This window comes from Thamnophis elegans, chromosome 12, assembly GCF_009769535.1.
Source record: "Thamnophis elegans isolate rThaEle1 chromosome 12, rThaEle1.pri, whole genome shotgun sequence".
In the NCBI taxonomy this organism is placed as follows: domain Eukaryota; kingdom Metazoa; phylum Chordata; class Lepidosauria; order Squamata; family Colubridae; genus Thamnophis; species Thamnophis elegans.
In genome coordinates, this window is record NC_045552.1 from 14,843,425 (window position 1) to 14,866,850 (window position 23,426).

The window sequence follows — 23,426 nt, forward strand, 5'->3', positions numbered from 1 at the left end:
GAGTCTAATGCTGGGAAAGATTGAGGGCAAAAGAAGAAGGGGGCAACAGAGAATAAGGTGGCGGGATGGAGTCACAAAATAATTTGATTGCTTATTAGTAACCTATGCCTATCACTGAGTGTTGTATCTTATAATTCTTGATGAATGTATTATATTTGATTTTTCTTTATATACACTGAGAGCATATGCACCAAAGACAAATTCCTTGTGTGTCCAATCACACTTGGCCAATAAAGAATCCTATTCTATTCTAAACCATAAGTTCCCAAAATTAAATCCATAGGAAGTTTATGCCTGCTTTTATCTGGAGCCCTTAAGCATCAACTTTAAGAACTTCTCAGAAGGCATAGACATGAGTTGATGTTCAAGGGCTCCAGCATGACAAAGGGAAGCATAAACATTCTATGGACTTAGATTTGGGGGGGATCTATAGTTTATCTACCTACATACCGGAAGGCACCAGGTTGGAGGAGGTTGCATGATGCCACCTAATGTCACTTAAAAGCATGCATGTGTTTCTGGCAGCAGTCCTTCCACCCATTGATTGAATGATCTCCCAGAATGGTCTTCCCTGGTCATTTAGTTGCCAGCTTCCATCTCAGTCCACTGTGCAAACCCAATCATCTGTGATTTATTTAGCAAACCATAATGATCAGGGAAGCAGGTCAGCAAGGCCTCTTCAGCTGACTTACAATGGCCAAATACCCTTCAGCTGTGCGCCTACAAAATGATCTCAATGGTAGCCAATGGCTGGCTGTGCTTTGCCCACTTCCCTCTTTTCTTTCAAAGCAATAAATCTAGAGTGACTGGCTGTGACTGTTCTTTGCCACTGAATGCACAACTTCCACTGGCTGGAGGGCAGCAGCAGCATCTGCTCAGCATGTGGATGGCCATATTCCAAAAATTGTTCAAGCCAGACTCCATTCTTAGCTATTTAAGGAGTAGAGAAAGAAATAGTCTTACGCCTATGCTGTTTCAAGCCTTCTGCCTATAAAAGACCCAAAATCTAAACAAAAGTTTGGGTGGGGGGAGGGAGAAAGAAAAAATGGCAACCAGTTTTTAAAATTACTTTGAAGGGACCTTGGGTCACAGAATGGGGGGTTTAGATGGCAGGTTTTGCACCCCAAACAATCAAGGAAAGCAGAGGTGGTATTCAGCCAGTTTTGACAGGTTCTGAGGAACCGGTAGAGGAAATTCTGAGTAGTTCAAAGAACTGGCAAATAGGCTGGCCCCACCCTCACTGCCTCCCACCCTCCCAGTTGATCTTCTTTTGTTGCCCTGAACAGGAGAACGGAGCTGGAAACCAGGTTAGTGGAGTGGGGAGGGAATGGGGATTTTTCAATAACCTTCCCCCAGGAGTGGGTAGGAATGGGAATGTTGCAGTATCTTTCCCCTGCCACGGCCACAAAGCCACACCCACAAAGCCATGTCATGCCCACAAAGCCACACCCACAGAACCAGTGAAGGAAATGTAAACTGATATAAGTTTGGCTGGAGAGTCCAGGACTTCCTACCTTAACATGGTTAAGTTGGAGAACACTCTTAATTGCTCTTCCAATCCTACTTATCATTTGATTATTTCATCCCATCTTTTTTTCTTTTTTGCTCAGGGCAAAGAACTCAGAGTACCTGCTCAGTCGCCATATTTATTATTTAGATTTCTGCCTTTTCTCCAGGAACTCAAAGTAGTGTACGTAAGTTTCTTCTCAGTACTTGTCCCACGGGAATAACTCTGTGGGGTAGGTTGATTCATTTATTTATTTAGCATACGGCGATGTGACATTAGCCAAGAGACAACAAAGCTAATGCAGTGTAGTAGTTTGGCTGCCTAAGACCGCTAGCCCTGTTTGGCTTTATGCTTATGCGCTTACCAAGGTTTGCCACAGGAGGCGTGCTATTCTGCACTAGATAGAAAGATGAGCAGCAGCATCTGGGATCCTCTCCCTCCACTAAAGTGGCCTCACAAAACAGGCATTGCAAGTAGGAAGGTCCAGCACCAGCAGGATTCTAACCATCCACACAAAGCACTGGTATGTCTTCCCACTGAAGTGATACCTATTTATCTACTCACCTATCTACTTATCTAATCTACTTACCAGTGGTGGATTTCTACTGGTTCAGACTGGTTCAGCTGAACCAGTAGTGGTTTGGTAGCCTCGGTCGCTGGAATCGGCAGCAACCCAGGCCTGCCACACCCCCAAACCAGTTCCCCTGGGCCACCTTGTTGTTTTTTTTGCTTCTGCGCATGTGCAGAGCAATTTTTATTGAACTGCAATGTGAGTGCAGTACACATCAAATGTGCATGCACGCTGCACGTCCAACAGCGAACCGGCAATAGTGACTGCCAGAACCCACCCCTGACTCACATATAACATGCTTTCAAACTGCAGAAGCTGAGGCAAATGTGGGATAGGTTGAACTAAGAGTGAGTGATCCCAAATTATCAGAGAGGTTTTACGCCCGAAGGGAGATCTTGAATATGGGTCCCCCTGTTCCTGGGGCAACGCTTTATAGACCTGGAACAAAATTAGTAGTGCAATAGAGATGGTCATACGACAAGTGGGTCTCTCTCACTTACCCAGGCAGAATTGGACTGGTTGAGCTGGTTTAGCATAATGATGGAGGTGCACCCATAGTCATATACCAACCTCCAGAAATCTGTTGTGGTGTTTTGTAGGGGGTGCAAGGTTACAATGAAAGCAGCATTCTTGGTGTAGCTCTAGAGGAGAACGAAAGAGATTGGTAAAAGCAGGTAGGAAACCAAAAACTGAAACAATTATTCAATGGGTATTGTCGTGTTTCTCAACCTCTCCTACTTTAGGATGGGTGGACTTCAACTCTCAGAATTCTGGGTGAAGTAAAATTTTACTAGCAATATATCTCAATCTCTTAATACCAATCATCTCAATCCTTTAATACCACATTCAAAGGGAGGGAGAAGCACATTATCTGCTCTTGGTTCTCTCTTTTTTAAAAATTTTAGGCTGGCGTTAAGATGAACCTTACCTAATCTGACAAGGTCATTCTTCCAGGAAGTCTGCTCTCCAATCACAATTGCAACATAGTTGGTTAAAAGCATGGAACAAAAAGTATTTTAGATGACGAAGGAGGGAGCAAATATTTAGATCAGGATTTCTAACCTTGGCAACTTTAAGACCAGAGGACTACAACTTCCAAAATTGCTCAGCCAGATGAAGTCCACATATCTTAAAGCTGCCAGAGTTGAGACACCCTGGTGTAGTGTATCTTTATCTTAAAGTAAAAATTGAGAAGATGTACATCATTTAAGGTATAGTTGGCTGAGAACTAGAAAGGCTTAGCACCAAAGAACTGAGGCCTTTGAACTATGGTGTTGGAGAAGACTCCTGCGAGTCCCTTGGACTGCAAGGCAATCAAACCGGTCAGTCCTAGAGGAGCTCAACCCTGACTGCTCTTTAGAAGGCCAGATCCTGAAGAGGAAACTCAAATACCTTGGCCACCTGATGAGAAGGAAGAACTCACTTTAGAAGAGCCTAATGCTGGGAAAGATTGAGGGCAAAAGAAGAAGGGGACGACAGAGAATGAGGTGGCTGGATGGAGTCACCAAAGCAGCAGGCATGAGCTTAAATGGACTCCAGAGGATGGTACAGTACAGGAAGGCCTGGAGGAACGTTGCCCATGGGGTCATGATGGGTCGGAGATGACTTCACAACTAACAACAACAAAAGTACCCATGAATGGAATAGTTGCCCTCTGCTCAAATGCTTTTTGAAAATACTCTTTTTAAAGGAACAAAGGTAGAAGAAATCAGGTTCTAAGGTAGACTGAAGGACGGCCTTCCTTCACTGAGTCAGCCTAAGTCAAATCCCAATCAAATCATTTCATTTCTATGATGGTGAAAGAAAAGAAGTAGGAAAAAAAAAATACAGATGAAACTTTTCACTCTTGACAATTCATTTTCCTTTGGAGCAGTTACATGGTGGCAGGCTTTCAAAGTGATTGTTCCCGTTCTTCCTAGCTAGCTGCCATTTCCTTGGTTAATTGAAAGATGTGATTGATTATTTCAGGCAATGTAGCTTTCTTTGGCCCTACCCTTACCCGGAAGCTAGCGTACCGTTTGTTTGCATGACACACTGGCATAAAATAACGCAACTCAATCATATTGTCTAGACAGAGTGCAATCTACCGGGGTTTTGGTGGAGGTGATGATGTAATCAGAACTTTCTAACTCAAGAGGAAGCCAAAGGAAAGCACATGCGGCATCGCTGACACGTGACTGTATGAGACAATGTTTTGAATTAATTTAAAGGTGCTTCCAATGTTTCTCTATGTGCCACATTGTAAGTGCCAGCAGCTCCAACAGCAGCAGATGCTGGAACTGTAATTCTGCAATATCTAGATCAGGGGTCTCTGTTGTGGCCTGCCAGTGGCCAATGGAGCTGGCAGCAGATTTGGACAGTGAGGAGGTTGGGGAGAAATGGGGGCCAGTCCTGGAGTCTCTGGAAGGCTCTGATGAGGGCTCTGTGTGGGAGGCAAAGGGGGAGCTAGGACAGTATGCCAGTTATCAGCTGCCTTCAGAGTCAGACATCAGTGAGGCAGACGAACAGCTGGAGCCTGTTCCCAGTGTGCGCATGCACAGAGTTGCCAGATGAAGGGAACAGCTAAAGAACAAGGATTGACCTGGGAGTAAGGCCACAGGTGGACGGTGAATGGCTCCTCCCAGAGGAAATAAAAGAGGAGCAAAAGGGGAGTGGAGTTTTCAGGAGACAATTATTTGACTCTCAGATTCCTTGCCAAGTTTTGCAGATATCAGCCTGGCAGCTCTCCAAGCCAGATAAAATCCGTGACTGTAAATCCTCTCTTGGAAGACTTTGCTGGATGTGAAGGAGCAGAAAATTAATCACAGTCAATTAATAAAGGGTTTTTTTGTTGGGAAAAGAAGTTCCTTCATGCTCTTGGGAAGCCTAGGTCAGAACAAATGGATTTGTCACCTTCCAGCGTTCACATTGAATACAAACAGCGAGTCAGTTTGTTTGGTGAAAAACTGTATCTCTATCTAATATTATGTGATAACCAGCACTAAGTGACCATGATACAGAGGTAAGCAAATCCAAGTCAGTAAAAGAGGAGTGAAAGGGATGTGGAGTTTGCAGGAGACAACTAGTTCGCTTAATTGGTTCATGACTCTCTGAGACTCCTTTCCAAGTTTTGCAGATATCAGCCTGGCAGCTCTCCAAGCCAGATAAGGTCTGTGACCATAAATCCTCCCCCTTGAAAGACTTTGCTGGATGTGAATGAGCAGAATTCACAGTCAATTAATAAAAGGGTTTTTTGTCGGAACAAGGAGTTTACTTCATGCTGTTGGGAAGCCCAGGTCAGAACAGTGTCCAACCTTGGCAACTTTAAGACTCGCGGACTTCAACTCCCAGAATTCCTCAGCCAGCATGGGTGGCTGGGGTATTCTGGGAGTTGAGGTCCAGAAGGTGGTCTTGTGGTCTTAAAGTTGCCTAGGTTGGACACCACTGAGCTACAGCGGTGTTTATCAAGCTTGGAAACTGTAAGATGTGTGGAGCTGTGTGTGTTGAGATGTGTGAGGCTAAAAGAGACACAGTTTGTCCGATAGATTAAATTAAAATGAGGTACAAGGGCTGGATTCTATCGTACAGCATCAAGGCTCAGAGACATACAGAATTAACCAGGAAACCAACTATAAGAATGTTTGGATCTAAGTGCTAAATATCAAATCATCATTCACCCATACAGAAGACACAACAACTATCAATTTGATAGGAGACTATCAAATTCTATCAACTAGTGAGGTTCAGAGAGGTACTGATCAATAGTCAATTTCATTTCAATTAAGAAAAAAACCCAAATTATCTAGCTAGGTGGCAGCACTTAATCAACTGTAGCTAAACTGAGAAAATGTGATGTTGAGGAGAAGAGCCTAAATTGGCGAACAAGGGCAAGTAGATTACAGTTGACTTTTTTTTCTCCTGATAGAAGTTTCATAGTGATTTTCCCAAACCTTATTTAAAGCTTTGAGCGTTTTATATATTTGATCCTAAAACTTTGCCTCCCAAACCTTTTCTAACTTCTTGGGATTTTGTTTTCTCGCATCCAATTTTGGAACCTAACTTTACAAACTTAACGTTAGTGTAGGAAATGCAGATGGGATTGGCCAATGACTTTCCCACCAAATTCCTGCCATCCAAAGGTGGTATTCAGCCAGTTCTGACCGGTTCGGTAGTGGAAATTTTGAGCAGTTCAGAGAATGGGCAAATAGGCTGGCCCCGCCCCTGCTGCCTCCCAGCTGATCTTCTTTTGTTGCCCTGAACAGGAGAACGGAGCTGGAAAGCAGGTAAGTGGGGTGGGGAGGGAATGGGGATTTTGCAGTATCCTTCTCCTGCCACGCCGACAAAGCCACGCCCACAGAACCTGCAGTAAAACATTGAATCCCATCACTGCCGCCATCCAAGAGATGAACTCACATCAGTTAAGGCCGCGTTGATGTAGTTGTTGCTGTCTCCATCCATGGAGATCAAAAAAGGGAGGCACCGGTCTGGAGGCAGCACATCCATACTCCGATTTTTTTCGCGATTGCGTGGTAGAAGGGCAATGCTGCACTCCTCCACATCCAGGTGGGGTGTTACAGAATTCAGAGTCTGCTGGACACGAAGAAACCAGATTAGGCAGCATTTTATAATCTTATTGGCAGGTGAAATTTAGCACCACTTAAGATATCCACTTAAGACTAAGATTAAGAGGCTGCCTAGAAACTGGGAGACTGTGAGTTCTAATCCCACTTTAGGCATAAAACCCATCTGGGTGGCTTTGGGCCAATCATCAGGAGAATGTGAGCTCTAGTCCCGCTTTAGGCATGAAAGCCGGTTGGATGACTTTGGGCCAATCACCAGAAGACTGTGAGTTCTAGTCCCGCCTTAGGCATGGAAGCCATCTGGACGACTTTGGGACAATTAGCAGGATCTGTGAGTTCTAGTCCTGCCTTAGGCATTAAAGCCAGTTGGGGACCTGGGCTAGTCACTCTCAGGCAAGCCCACTTCACAGGGTTGTTGTGCAGAAAATAAGAGGAGAAAGATGTGTTGGATATGTTTGCTACCTTGAGTTATTTATAAAAATAATACAATCAGGATACAAATGAATAAATAAAATGCTTGCTGCCTTGAGTTACTTATAAAGTAATGAAGACAGGATAAAAATCCAAATGAATACACTCTTTATTTTAAAAGAAGAAAATCATTCAATTGCTATGTGCTCCAGGAAAAGCTGTAATTCAAAACACAAGGATGTGTCTTCCAGGGTTGAACGTAAGAACAAGCCTGCTGTATCAAGCCAAGGCTTGTCTCAACCCAGCATTTGGTTTCTCATCAGGGATCTCCAACCTTGCCACATTACGACTTGTGGATTTCAGCTCCCAGAATTCCTCAGCCAGCCATGAGGAATTCTGGGAGTTGAAGTCTACAGGTCATAAAGTGGCCAAAGTTGCAGACCCCTGAACTAGATGCTTCTGGAGGATACACAATGCAAACATAACCTTCTCTCACTGTTATTTTCCTATAACTCTTCTCTCATTTATTTCACTGTAACTGTTATTTGGAATTATGCTAATGGGAACATAGGAACATGGTCAAGAGCCCAGGTTTCAAGAAAACCTCCAGTTTTCAATTACTCACCTGAAATTCCTCCCGCAGCTGAGATGAATTGCTCTGTGGATCTATCCTAACCATCTCTTTGTATGTAGGTCTGAACTCACTGATGGGAATGCTGGTCTCTCCACAGAGACAAGCTTCCAATATGGCGTCATGGATGAAGATATATTGCTCCTTTAATAGGAATGAAAAAAAATGAAGACTTGTTAAGAACATCGGAAATGCATCATTTGCATGTCACTTCTCAATCAAAAGATCAAAATGGCTCAAAGCAGACTTGAAATTCGCAGTTGGAACTGGGCTGGACAATCCTGAAACCAATTCTGATTGCAATTCTGATTGTGTTTCCTTCCCAAAAAATCATTTGGGACCATCCTAGAAGATCTCCAAGGCTTCTTTCAATCCTATGATTCTATGAACAGTATAAGAACAAGCAAACTGGAGATATAAGGCGTACTTCTCTTCTGACCATCAAATCCTCTTAATCATTAAAATGCCCTTTGGGAGGGGGTGTCTATGTTTCAAAGCTGGACCACTATCCTAGCCCATTTTAAATAGAATGTTTATTTGGGAATGACATATCATGTGAACACAGCACTTGTTTTTGGTTAATCTGGACCATACCAGCTTCTTCTGCTTTTGAGACGTGGCTGATTAGGATATAGAGGCATTTATAGCAGTGACAGATTTTACATAGGATAAAAGATCCAAAATATCTCCAGATAAAATTGGGAACGGTCCTCATCAGAACTTATAAGTCCCTTGTCTATTTCAGTGTTTCTCAACCTTGGCAACTTTAAGATGTGTGGACTTTTAACTTCTCGAATTCAGAAGCCTGGGAAATTCTGGGAGTTGAAGTCCCACATATTTTAAAATTGCTAAAGCTGAGAAACACGGGCTTAACATGCTGTGCTGCTGATGTGCAAACTATTAAAAGCATTGTGCAAGATTTTCCCCTATGTGTGTTCTCTCGTTCCCTAGAAGATCAGCACAAAGCAACACCAGAGGTGATCGCCTGATAGCTGAATTGAACACCAAGTCATGAGGCCACTGTAGAGGTTTTGTATATAATTACTTGGATTGTGTGTATATGTTTACTTCTCTTCTGCCATGTTCTCATCATACACTAAATAATAATAATAATTTATGTATGTATTTATTAATTAAAAATAAATAATGATAAAATAATAATAACTGGTCTAGCTATGTAGTAAAAATGCAATGCTACCTGAACTAAAATAGTAGCCAATATAAAGCAAATGAAAGATCTTGACAGGACAGAATTTTATTTCATTACTAGCCGATAACCCGATGTTGCCCAGGTATTTATAGGTGGAAATGTCTGGACCAAATGTAATTTCTAATGTTAGATTTTCCCTCTTACCAAAGGGAGCCCCCTTGTGGAGTACTGTGAACCCGTTACCATGTCAATTCCACTCGGCTGTACAGTAGAAGCCATTTTACGATAGTACAGTAGAAGCTATTTTAAGGCACAACAGGCTGTATCTTAACAGAACACACAACTCGTGGGGCATTAGGGGTGTCTAATCCCCACAGTATTTGTTTCCATCTGTGTACTAAATTTGGTTGAAATTGCTCGAGGCATTCCATAACATACACACACACAGAGCGCCATTTTTTTTATGTACAGAAGATCCAGCTGTAATGCTCTTGTACCAAAATTCTACACAGTAAAACATTGTTGCCAAAATAATATGGAATCCAGTTGTTTTGATTGTGCCACAAAGGATCACATACCAACCACAAAGGAGTCTTTCAAACTTGCCCCAAAAGTGCTTCTTCCACAGACAAACTTACCTGGAACAATGCCCTTTACCCTACCCCATCCTGAAAAACTCACTTCAGTCTGAATCATGTTGATTCTCCGTGAGCACAGAGTCTTCACACAATTGTAAATGTCTACAACTCCTTCACACTCAGCCATATCCAGCATCACATCCAGGACAATGTAGCAACCAGTCCGTCCAGTGCCAGCGCTGCAGAGGTTTGAGGAAGCGTGAGAAAAGAAGAAATTGTCAGAACTGGGTATTAAATGTGGGAAAGTTTCTAGATTTGTTTCTGACTGCCAGCTGACTGCAATCGGCAGTTCAAATCTCACCAGGCTCAAGGTGGACTCAGCCTTCCATCCTTCCGAGGTGGGTAAAATGAGGACCCAGATTGTTGGGGCTAATATGCCAATTCTGTAAAACTACTTATAGAGGGTTGTAAAGCACTGTAAAGCAGTATATACACTAAATTGCCAAAAGTATTCGATCACCTGCCTTTACTTGCATATGAACTTACTGTAAGTGACATTCCATTCCTAATCCATAGGGTTCAATATGATGTCAGTCCACCCTTTGCAGCTATAACAGCTTCAACTCTTCTAGGAAGGCTGTCCACAAGATTCAGGGAATTATGGGAATTTTTGACCATTCTTCCAGAAGCGAATTTTGAAGTCACACACTGATGTTGGATGGGTTTAAGTGGCCTACCACTTCGTGGCTGAGTTGCTGTCCTTCCCAAACACTTCCACGTTTTTATAATACAGCTGACAGTTGACTGTGGAATATTTAGGAGCGAGGAAATGTCACGACAGGATTTGTTGCACAGGTGGCATCCTATCACAGTTCCACACTGGAATTCACTGAGCTCCTGAGAGCGACCCATCCTTTCACAAATGTTTGTCAAAACAGTCTGCATGCCTAGGTACTAGATTTTATACCCCTGTGGCCATGGAAGTGATTGGAACACCTGATTCTGATTATTTGCATGGGTGAGCGAATACCTTTGGCAATATAGTGCAAGTCTAAGTGCTATTGCTATAACAACTATTTCATCATTGGCCTCTTGTCATTCTCTATGTGAACACCGCTCTTCCCATTGCATATATTTCCTGGAGCAAATTCGGAGGACTCTCCATTCAGTTGTTCTGCTCAGAGATTTATTGTGGAATTTCATCATTGATGAGAATGAAGATTCAGCTCTAGGTTTTCCTATTGGGAAAGACAAGAGCTGAAGATAGCTGGCTGCAGAGAATGAGGCTGCTACCCCTTATGTGGACCCTGTCCCTGATTAAGTATTGGAGTTGTCTCCTGTGCCACCTCAAATTGATGATTCGCTGCACCTCATATGGATTTGGCCCCCTATGACCACCGGGTCTGGGGGCTACTGGGGTAGTGGCTTCAGGGTTGATTCGACCATGGGTTTCAAGAAGCTACTATGGAATACCAGATGTATCTTCCCTAGCAGTTGGGGCAATTTCAATTGCACCATGACTGGTTTGATGATCTTTACTATGGGGAATGGTCCCATACGTTTTGGCCCAATGCTGATATTCTTCTCCCATTGAAGACAAGGAGCTGTCCAGCTGTAAAAATATCCTCAAGCCACTGAAATACCCTTGATCCTTGATTCTACAGTATGTGGTGATGAGCCCGACCAATATTTCTTTCTCCACACACACAGCAAACAGAAGTTTTATCCCCCGCATAAAACAACTCCAGGCTAGAACAGATCTTTGGCTTTTACGTATGGAACAAATCACATCTGTTAAGAGTTTTTTTTTTTTTAAAAAAGAATCTGCTGCAAAGCTACTTAAAAACCCCTTGCTCTCTCTTAAAGGAAACTCACCTGTAGCATATGGTGACCCCAGCTTCTCTGGTTAGAAGCCCCACCCCTCAAAGTCATTAGCAAAAGTCCAACTGCAGCACAACAGAAGCCCTTCTGCCCCCCCCCCCCCACTTTCCAGGGTTGCTTTAAAACCCTCCAATATACTAATTTCTGGGGCTGATGAATCACTTGCTGTGATTCTCGGTGATTGCATGCTGAGGAAACTAATTATTCTCGTTGTCCCTGATGAATGAATACTGATGAAGCAATTGGACGCCAAAATAAAAAAGTGTCTGTGTTTCATACTGGGAGGAAATTCCCCAGCTTTCATTCATCGCTTCGTTCTTGTTATCTGGCCCAGAAAGCACCATGTAGCCAAATCATACACGGACGAAGCCCGGAGGCACATTTAGAAAGCAGAGATTCCACATTGTGCGTATGGTAGGAAGTGTTGCTCTGCAAGCAGATTTTGAAAAGCAGATGAGATGGTGTCCCCTTGCCTTTTCTTGCCCCTAGCATTATTTATTTTTATTCCTTCCTTCCTTCCTTCCTTCCTTCCTTCCCTTTGAATCAGTTTTGATTCATGGCGACTATCTGGTTAAGACCCTTTTCTTGACAAGATATTCTCTCTCTCTCTCTCTCTCTCTCTCTCTCTCTCTCTCTCTCTCTCTCTCTCTCTCTCTCCCTCCCTCCCTCCCTCCCTCCCTCCCTCTCTTTCTTTCTATCTATTTTGTCAAGCATGTATTAGATAACAGATATGAGTATAAACATAATTATGAATACATGAAATACAAGGGCACATTAGGACAGGGACGGTAGGCATGCTGGATAGAAAGCACCTCACTGAGGACTACAAGCATAGGCTTTCCAAGCAGAGGGAAGACCTGTGGGAGTGCAAGGCCAGGTACCGGCACCTGGAGGTTCAGCAGGCTGAGATGGTCAGCCAGTTCCAGGCCATGATGCAGTCCCACTGGAACGAGGCCTTCTGGCTCTTCACCACGAGCAGCATTTTCCTCTAGCCTTCGCCCAAAGCCTCACACCAGGAGGTCGAAGCAGACCCCAACTCAGAATTTCTGCCCCCTCCGACCCGCACAAAAAGACCCAGAAGGAGGAGACACTACTACTCTACAAGAGCAAAACTACTCTTGTGTTGAAATATTACCCTGCCTTCCTCGCACCATACTACTTTTTTATTCTCATTTGATTAGGATGTGCTTGTTCTTTGACATTTAATTCAAAGGAGAAGCACATTTCCAAGAATGTACTGCAGATGTAACTGTTTGTTTTCTCTTTTTTTTTGAAAAAAAAAAGCTTTTATTTTAATTCCACGACTGATAACAAAATATGGCACATTTTAAAAACCGGAAAGCGAAATACACAAAAGCAATACATAAATAAATTCCTGTGTATTTTGGGAGGATGGAGAAAGACATTTGTCATCTCAAATAGTGAGACAAAATGTGCCTATAAAAAGATATTTGCACAGATGGAGGCAACTGGGAATACTTTGCTGTTGTAACTTAAAAACGGGATCAAATATAAATAAAATTTACATAAAAGTATTCACAATATAATTTTGAATTAATGGATTGCTCCTTCGATTTTGAATTAATGGATTGTTGCTTGTCTCTTAATTTTTTTTTAATTCAATCCTATTTTCTACACCAGGGATGTCAAACTAAAGGCCCGTGGGCCAGATCCAGCCCATGGGGTGCTTAAATCTGGCCCCTGGGGCCGGCCTGGAAATATCAAAGGAGCCACCCACAGGGCCTCTGCTGACCAAAACGGGTTGCGGGAGGGCGGTATACACACACACACACACACACGGATGTGCACACACACACACGGACGTGCACACACACACACACACACACACACAGACAGACACCACGGCCTGTTTTCGGCCTCCACGGTCTTCCGCAGGCTTTTGACGGCCATAAACAGGGGAGGAAGAGTGAGAGGGAGTGTGCTGTTGGAGGCCGGGGAGTAGGGATGGGTTCCTGCCAGTTCTAACCTCTTCTATAGAAGAGGTTCCACAAATCTACAGTGCCATTTAGAACCGGTTCCAGCTCCCTCCTCCCGCCCGACCACACATCATCTAGATGAGGAGCGAGAGGAGGAATTCTCAGAGTTGAAGTCCACAAGTCTTAAGGCTGTCAAGTTTGAACACCCCTGGGTTTTTTTTTCTAAAGGGTTAGGGGTACAAGGGTCTTGTAACTTGACAGCTTTAAGACTTGTGTGCTTCAAATGCCAGAGTTTCTGAGCCAACATTTTGGTTGCTAAGAAAGAGCGTTAAGTGTGTTTCACCACATTTTACAAGTTGGCCACGCCCACCCAGTCATTTGGCTGGCAAGCCCTCCCACCCAGTCACATGGCCCGCAAGCCACTCCCACTCAGTCATATGGCTGGCAAGCCACTCCCACAAAGCAGGCCACACCTACAGAAGAAGTTCGGGCGCACCAGGTACTGTTCCGGTATGATGCTGGAGGGCGCACCCACCCGTCCACCATCCTAACCTGTATTTGAGCTCTTTGGCGCTTCTGCACACGCTGAAGTACAGCAGCTGTGTGGTGCTCCGCTGAGGAGCTGGAGCATTGCAGAGGCATCGCAGGAGGTAAGGATGTATGCGTGCATGTGCTGCGCACGTTCATGTGGTGGACACCAGGCCCCGTTGCACCGTACCAGTTGCACTGGGATCTGGAACCCACCACTGCACCACATTATATGTCCTGGGTAGAACGGACCATCACAGATAGTCCTCAACTTACAACAGTTCATTTAGTGACCGTTCAAAGTTACGACAGTGAAAAAAGTGGCTTGTGATCATTTTTCAGTTACAACCTTTGCGGCATCCCTTGTGGTCGAATGACCAAAATTCAGGTGCTTGGCGACTGACTCATATTTATGACAATTGCAGTGTCCCAGAGTCACATGATCCCCTTTTGCGACCGTCTGATAAGCACAATCAATGAGAAAGCCAGATTCACTTAACAACCATGTCACTAACTTAATATTTTCAGTTATTCACTTAACAATTGTGGCAAAAAATGTTAGAAAATGGAGCAAAACTCACTTAACAAATGTCTCACTTAACGACAGAAATTTTGAGCTCAATTTTGGTTGTCGGTCGAAGATTGCCTGTACTGTTTTTTGTTTGTTTGTTTTGCTCTCCTCTGCCCCACGTCCTCAAAAATGTTCTATTAAAATTCATATGTAAATGGACAATGCCATTGCAGATGTTCCAGCTAGATTAAAACATCTCTAACACAATTTAGAAAGACCATGGTTAATAGAGTACAATTTGGTGGGGGGTTAGAACCATCTATCAATTGTTTTCATCATGTATTCATGATGACCTGTCAAAATACATTTAAAATAATTTAGCAAAGAGTTCTAAGCCCTTTTCTCATACTTTAAGATTTCCGAGAGAGCCTCTTATAATTTATATAAGAGTTTTATATAATATTGGAGAACTTCCTTTGATTCTAAATCACATTAGCATTGCTAATGTTCTTCAGGGTACAAGTTCATGAGCTTAAGAATATATTTTTTTATAATTCTTTCATTCATTCGAAACTAAGTTAGAACTTGCAACAACTTCTTCTGCAAAACATATTCAGAGGAAGTAAAGTGAGTTTCAATAATCCATCTTCTAATCCTATAAAACTGTCCATCTTCCCATTCCTTGATCATATTTATCCTCATGTTTGAAATCTGGGTGATCAAGAAATGGGAAGAGAGGGGAAGGATGAAGGGAAAGAAATTGCCTCTACTTTTTCCAAATTTTGATCCAATGAGAATTGGATATATGATAGATATTAATTTCTTAATATAGAAATAGAATTACAGAGTTGGAAGGGACCTTGGAGGTCTTCTAGTCCAACCCTCTGCTCAGGCAGGAAATCCTACACCACTTCAGACAAATGGTTATCCAACATCTTCTTAAAAACCTCTAGTGTTGGAGCATTCACAACTTCTGGAGGCAAGTTGTTAAACTGATTAATTGTTCTAAGTATCAGGAAATCTCTCCTTAGTTCTAAGTTGCTTCTCTCCTTGATTAGTTTCCACCGATTGCTTCTTGTTCTACCCTCAAGTGCTTTGGAGAATAGTTTGACTCCCTCTTCTTTGTGGCAACCCCTGACATATTGGAACACTGCTATCATGTCTCCCCTGGTCCTTCTTTAGACATACCCAGTTCCAGCAACCATTTTTTATATGTTTTAGCCTCCAGTCCCCTAATCATCTTTGTTGTTCTTCTCTGCACTCTTTCTAGAGTCTCCACATCTTTTCTACATTGTGGTGACCAAAATTGGATGCAGTATTCCAAGTGTGGCCTTATCAAGCATTATAAAGTGGTATTAACACTTCACGTGATCTTGATTCTATCCCTCTGTTTATGCAGCCTAGAACTGTGTTGGCTTTTTTGGCAGCTGCTGCACACTGCTGGCTCATATTTAAATGGTTGTCTACTAGGACTCCAAGATCCCTCTCACAGTTACCACTACTGAGCAAGGTACCACATAAACTGTACCTTTGCATATCAGAGAGAGACTGTAGTGCCCAAATAGACTGAAAATCCAATACTAATTCCACTGAATATCTTTTCAGGTTTGAATACAGTGGGTTATTTATTTTAGCTGAAAAGCATGAAAACGATAGCTAGCTCTTCGTCTTATTTTTCTGGATGATAGTTTTTTATAATTATTTATATACAGCACAGACTTCTACCCCCAAAAAAGCAATGAATTTATATTATCCTTTGCCATCTACAAAATCAGGTAATAGGGAAAGGATTTGGAAATACTTCAAACAAATCCAATTTGATGAGAAAATAGTTTTTCTTGAGGTGGCTATAATGTTCAACTAAATAATAATCTGGAACTATAGCAGTAACACTTAGCACTTAGACTTATATATCGCTTCACAGTGCTTTACAGCCCTCTCTAAGCGGTTTACAGAGTCAGCTTACTGCCCCCAACATTCTGGGTCCTCAATTTACCGACCTCGGAAGGATGGAAGGCTGAGTCAACCTTGAGCCTGGTGAGATTCGAACTGCCAAATGGCTGGTAGCCAATGATCTGCAGAGGTAGCCTGCCTATTGCACTCTAACCACTGCGCCACAGTGGCTCTAAGGAGAAATTTCCTGCTAGTTAGGACAATTAATCATGGAATAACTTGCCTCTAGAAGTGGTTGGGGCTCTATCACTGAGATTTCCAAGGAGAGATTGGACAACCATTTGTCCGAAATGGTGTAAGGTTTTCTGCTTCAGCAGGGGCAGGACTAGAAGACCTCCAAGGTCCCTTCCACTCTTTGAATCTATGGCAATGGGGTGGACTCAAATTTTGCTTTGATCTTTTACAGGAGAGGACAACAACTGTATTTCTTTCATGGATAACACTTTTCTAATAATTACTACTAAGTATTCAATTCAACACCATTAGGTATTTGGGAAGATATTTTTTTTTTGCAAATGTTTAATAATACAGTGGGTTGTTTACTAAGTGACATTTCATTGTCGGATTATCTTTCCCATAGATTAGACTTTTCCTGTTTCCCACACTACTACTGACCCCTAAGGGAAGACCTCAATAACTTTTCCCATGGCTCTTGTTCCAACTAGGAATTGTGTGCATACAGAGAGACTTCAACATAAAAACAAAACAAAAATGTGTCATATAAAAAAAAGAGAACTAGCCATTGCATCTTCCATATTAATCTTTCAAATGCATGATACTGTTTTTGGGGTTGGTGGAATTTTTTAATAATTTTTGGAATCGGGATGATGAACGAGAGTAGACTCCATTCAGTGATGCCCGATAATGCATTGGAGAAATTTGAGATTAGTGGCTTGTCACACTTTTCTCCCATTAAAAGCATGGCATTGTGATCCTGCTCATAATAAGGCTATTTTCTGACTATAACTTTTCACATAACCCGATTAAAATGTGCATTTTCCCACATTCTGTGATGAAAATCTCTGTCTTTTTTTTGGACCAAAACAACCAACCACAAAATTAACAACTATGTTTTTTGGACATACCTGCAGTGAATAACTATGGGTCCTGCATCAGGAGGTGTAGAAGCTTTGACTCTGCGAATAAATGCCAGCAGACCCGTGGCGTGGTAGGGTACCCCGTGTTCTGGCCATGACGTGAAGTGGAACTGCTTTACTTCGTGCCTTGCTGAATAGCCCCTCTGCAAGTAATGAGAGTGAAATAGAGGACAATCTTATATGTTGTCTGGCACCAGACAAAGATACTGGGAGTTCTAGACCTGCCTTAGGCATAACTCCAGACATGTAACCTTGGGTCAGTTTCTCGGCCCTAAGAACAAAACAATAGCAAACCACTTCTGAAAATGTTGCCCAGATAATTATGTCTAATAATTACCCATGTGTTTGCCAGGAATCAAGACTGACTCGGAGGGGGAAAGAGAGAGACAGAGAGAAGAAGAGGAAGAAGAGGAAGAAGAGGAAGAAGAAGAAGAAGAAGAAGAAGAAGAAGAAGAAGAAGAAGAAGAAGAAGAAGAAGATGACAGAGAGAGACAGAGAGAGACAGAGTTAGAGGTGGAAAGAGAAGACAGAGAGAGAGACAGAAAGAGACACACACACAGAGAGCATGCAGTGTTCTTAATAGAATCAAACTATCTGCACTGTTGATGCTGAAACAGCTATTAGTTGACTTGCCCCACTTTCCTTCCTTCTTTCCTTCCTTCTTTCCTTCCTTCCTTCCTCTGTTTCCTAGGGCTGAGAGAGAGGTATTGACACAGGTAGTTTTGCACCCAGGAGTAGCAATAGCAATAGCACTTAAAGCTTCATAGTGCTTTACAGTCTTCTCTAAGTGTGTTTCAGAGTCAGCATATTGACCCCAACAATCTGGGTTCTTGTTTTACTGACCTCGGAAGGAAGGCTGAGACAACCTTGAGCTGGTCAGGATTGAACTCCTGGCAGCCAACAGAATTAGTCTGCAATACTACATTCCAACCACTGTGCCACCAGGGTTCCTAGAATTGTGAGTAAAATTCACACAACATCCCAGTTTCTTGTCTAAGGCTTTCATCAGTACACCAAACTGCATCTCTGAACCATCTCCTCCTTAAATTGGAATATTCCAGTCATCCTCCTCTTCCAATTTATACCAGTATAAAATCAAACTAAGGTGGCTCAGTGGCTAAGACGCTGAGCTTATAGATCAGAAAGGTCGGCAGTTTGGCGGTTCGAATCCCTAGCACCACGTAACGTCATGAGCTTCCCTTACTTGTCCCAACTTCTGCCTACTGAGCAGTTCGAAAACATGTAAAAATGCAAGTAGAAAAATACTTTGGTGGGAAGGTAACAGCGTTCTGTGCACCTTTGGCATTTAGTCATGCTGGCCACATGACCACGGAGACATCTTTGGACAGCACTGGCTCTTTGGCTTTGAAATGGAGAGGAGTACTGCCACCTAGAGTTGGGAACAACTAGCATGCATGTGCGAGGGGAACCTTTACCTTAGCTCAAACCGCACTACAAACAGCTTGCCTTGATCCTATTTGGCAAAGCCCATTAAGAAAAAGGAAATCTATCTCAACTACAGAGGAATTTTCACAATCAAGCAGAAAGCAAAGTAATTTAGCAGGAGCCAGCAGATTGGAACTGCCAGGTTTTTAAAACCAGAAGATAAAATTAAATTCACAGTGAACAAAGTTAACTACTACTTCAAAAAAAATGTCGAACACACTCTAAACTAAATTGATCTTGTTTAATTATCAAAGGCAAATGAAGTCCTGGGTGTTGATGCAAAGGAAACCTTCTGGTGCTTTCCAGCTTCACCTGTGGCAAGTATAATTATGGAGGCGACAATTCACTTGTGATGACAGGCAGTAGATTACCAGTGCATTATTGCATTGAATGCAGAATGAAAGAATATAATGTTGTCATGCCTTCACTTTGTGTAACACAATCCAGAAAATAGTTGTGTTCTTCTGGTACGGATAATTGTTCTTCAATGGATAATTAGAACTGCAGAAAAAACAATTGCTACCAACCAATGGTGGGTTTTGGATCCTGGTGCAACAGGTACGGTGCAACAGGGCCCGCATCTACCACATGAATGCACACATGCGTGCATGCGTCCTTACGCCTTGCGACGCCTCCACGAGCCTCCACAACACTGCAACTGCTCAGCGGAGCATTGCGCAGGGACCATACACTCCGTGTGCGGAAGCACCGAAGAGCTCAAATACAGGTAAGGAGCGGGTGGCCCCTCCTGAGTACTGGAATGGAACAGTACTTGGTGCTCCGGGCAGGCACCGGTACGCCCGTATCGGAGTGTACCACCTGCAACCCACCACTGCTACCAACCTCCCTTCCATCGAAGACCTGTATACTGCACAAGTCAAAACGAGGGCTTTTACCCAGAAAATGATTCTATAGGGCACTGCACACCAGAACAACTAGACACAAGGACAGTTTTTTCCCAAATGCCATCACTCTGCTAAATAACTAATTCCCACAACACTGTCATATTACCTACTGAGACTGCATTACTATTATTCTTCTCTTCCTTCCTATTCTCTATCTCTTCCCACTTATGACTATAACCATGTTGCTTGTATCTTTAAAATTTATATTGTTTTATTTGTTTCCTGGTAATTTGATTGCTTATTAGTAACCTATGCCTTTCACTAAGTGTTGTGTCTTATGATTCTTGATGAATGTATTCTATTTTATTTTTCTTTATGTACACTGAGAGCTTGTGCACCAGCAACAAATTCCTTGTCTATCCAATCGCACTTGGCCAATTAAGAATTGAATTCTATTCTATTCTATTCTCTCAAACAGAAACAGGGAAATTGGGGAGATGGTTCATCTGGTTTGCCAGATTGAAGTGAGGATTTGAGAGCAAAGGAGGGAACCAAGTTGGCCCTTCTGAGGTCACCGGAGGAAAACTGGAACAAGAAATACAAGTAGGAATGAATTTTAATCACAAAAATGGGCTTATTCCAGGATTGAAGGTCGTGCTCTCTGTTCTGCTTTGTGCATTGCATCCTAAATCACTTATCATTACTATGATAGAATGCATTCTTGCTGAGCTGCTGTCAGGCAAATTTAATATGCTCAGAAGATTATCCATTTCCAGGTTTCCTCATTACTAGATTCAGTAGTTTTGATGGGAAAGTCCCAGATCCCTGATTAAGGTCTCCTTCTACCAAAAACTACAGTAAATACCTTGGAATGGTTAACAAGGCAACTAGATCCCTGAGGCTCTTTTGTACTTCGCTGGAAACAAGGTTGTCATTTAACATTTTTTTCCAGATTAAGGAGAAGGGGGGAGCAAATTACCATTGTGGTTGTCCCAAGGTTGAGCAATTACAATTGCTCAATAATTGCCTGAACCTTGCGACCTCTGTCTACAAGATAAAAAATGATTATCCATTCCCCGTACAATTAATATGGTGCTTAGGCTCAAATTAATCCGTCAAGAATGTCCATGTAAATAAAGGGGTACTCTACAATATTATTTGCTAAGACAATGACCTTTGACGGAGTTTCTAAAAGCTGTACAAGAAGACTCAGATGGCATGAAACTGATCAACATGAGAGGTTAATGCATTAAAATGTGTGTTAGAAGATCTGGGCCATTTCATACAGTCCAGTGGTGGGATTCAGCCAGTTCGCACCTATTCGGGAGAACCAGTTGGTAACTTTCTAAGCAGTTCAGAGAACTAGTTGTTGGAAGAAATATTTTGTTTTTTCCCACTTTACAGGGATAATCTTGTAAGGAAGGCAGGAAGGAAACATTCTGGTGTTGTTTCTAGCCTAATCTGTATTGCCCTGCTTACAGAAACTGCCTCTCCAGTTAACCCTTATTACCATTGTAACAACTAAGGCGAAGTGCTCATTGACCTGAGTGACATTGACTTGGCCACGCCCAAATGCTCACATGACCACTGAGCCCCGCCTACCCAGCTGGCCATTAGGGCAGAGAACTGGTTGGTAAATTATTTGAATCCCACCACTGATACAGTCTCAAGACCATCACCAGATTATTCACCATCTTGGGATGTATAAAAGAGAAGAAAGTGGAGTTAAAGCCATGGGAAAGGCTTAACGCACCTGAAACAACAAGAAAGAGTAACAAAAGGCGAGAAGGAAGAAGGAACAGCAGTAGCAAGTAAACTGAGAATTTTGTCACCAAGTTAAGATTTCCAAGATTGAATGTCTTCATGGTACAGACGTGCAGTCTCGATGCTCTGAGACTGCAGCCGGTACTTTTAGCTACTGGGGGGTTCAATCGGACCTAAATTGTCCTGAAGAGATGGTGAACAGGAAGAATACATCTTGCTGATCTCTGGGATATCGCAAAATCCCTGAAAAAAGCAAGATTTCCAAGATTACCATATTTTTTCAGACTATAAAACGCACTGGAGTATAAAACGCACCAAGATTTCAAAGAGAAAAAAAGAAAAAAAATGTTTTTGGCCTCTGTGTGTCTGGTTTTTGCTCTCTCCAGCCCCAGGAGCTCTCTGCTGGGCTCACAAACCGTATTCCGTTTTAGCCAAAAACGGACCCATGGGGCAGGGTTTTGGGAGGCAAAAAATGCCCGTATTCCATGTATAAGTCACACCAACATTTCTACCCTCTTTTGGGGAGGGGGGAGTGTGACTTAACTCTGAAAAGTACGGTAAATAGCTTAACTCCTAGTCTCTATGGACTCAACCAAAACACATGGGCCTGATGGGCACTTGCCCATGGGCCCCACGAGCATAGGGGCCCCATACTAATCTGTGTATGTCAACCCTTCAATGCACTTTAGGAAGTTAAAACCCACCCCACTCCTAGAAAAATGAAATATCCTGGAAAATATTGAAAAGGCAGAATATTTTATTTCTCTGGATAAGAAATGGAGAAACATGGTTTTAGGTAGGAAACAGACTCACTATTGTCAATGAGCCATTAAAACCTGAGCTAGTCTACTCTACATAAAGAAGGCAGGATTAGCCTTCTACAGAAACTCACCATAAGGCCCCTGGGAAAATTACATCAGCCAGAAAGGCAACCAAACTTGGACTCAAAGTACAACCTAGAGAGCTGCTCCTGCATGGCCCCATGGGAGTCTGAATACAAGCTCAAGGTCAAAGCCCAGTGAGGGCATAAAACCAGGAACTTTCAGCATCTCTCGCTCTTTTTCTTCTTCACCCAACATCTGGAAGCATGTGACCCCCCCTTTTGTGTTCAGGAACTCAAGCCACGTGGTCCTGTCCACCATTAAAAACCATCTTTCCAAGCAGCCTCCATGTTTCCAGTGTCTTTTTCCCCACTTGGAACTGAACCCAGAAAGACATTTCTTCCAACAGCCCCTTGTATCATATAAATACAGCAACATATTTATTACATTTTACTGCCTTTTTAAAATTAATACTAACATGCAAATATAGGTTTAATTTCATTGACCATTTACATTTTTATTCCTGTGAGTAGTTATTGTAGGGGCCCCGGTACACTGCTTTGGCTGGGGCCCATAATGTTGTCAAGATTGCCCTGCCAACCAAGGTATCAGAGGGCTGAATTTTTCTAGGAATGTTTTTTTGACAGCCATGGAATTTTCCAGTGGTCTCTTAGTGGTTTGCTACCCAAATATTATCCTTGTCAGGCCTGAAATCATATTCTTTTTAGGATCTTTGGCCTGCCACACACTCTATTATTTTTATGCTGTTTCCTTAGTGGGGTAATTGGGAGGGGGAATAGTAAGGAGTAGAATTGTAGAATGTGTTGTGGTCAAAATAAAACATTCCTTTCTAGAAGCCCAAGGTCATCCTTTGTCTCCACTGCACCTGAACGGAACTAGATGGGTGGAAATGCCAGCGTGGCAGAGGATGTGATGAACTTGTGGGTGTGGGGGCAAGGTCTTGAACTTTCAACTGGGTGGAAAACCCAGGAAGCTTTCAGATTCGGGTTTTCCACAGATGTGCCAACATGTCTCTCTTATTAAATTGGAACTTTGAGGAAAGCTCTGCCTTGGACTCTGATTTAATTCTGGATGATATTTGGAACGCTGACATTCCTGATCTGACCTACTTAGCTTCCAATTCCAGGTAAGTCTACCATGTTTCTACTATTTGACTGAGATACCCTGGTAAATGGACAGTCATTTAACCATGGAAGTCATTCTGTGAACAAAAAA

The 23,426-nt window shown here is 42.6% G+C and overlaps 1 protein-coding gene across 1 annotated transcript in view; it reads right to left on the bottom strand.

The window, feature by feature from the left end:
• Positions 1-23,426, bottom strand: part of PTPRU (protein tyrosine phosphatase receptor type U) — a 423,380-nt gene that overhangs the window by 24,551 nt on the left and 375,403 nt on the right. Inside the window, 5 exon segments of the mRNA XM_032228173.1 lie at positions 2,579-2,719; positions 6,471-6,644; positions 7,674-7,823; positions 9,511-9,646; positions 17,303-17,457. Coding sequence (XP_032084064.1) covers positions 2,579-2,719; positions 6,471-6,644; positions 7,674-7,823; positions 9,511-9,646; positions 17,303-17,457 — 756 coding nt within the window.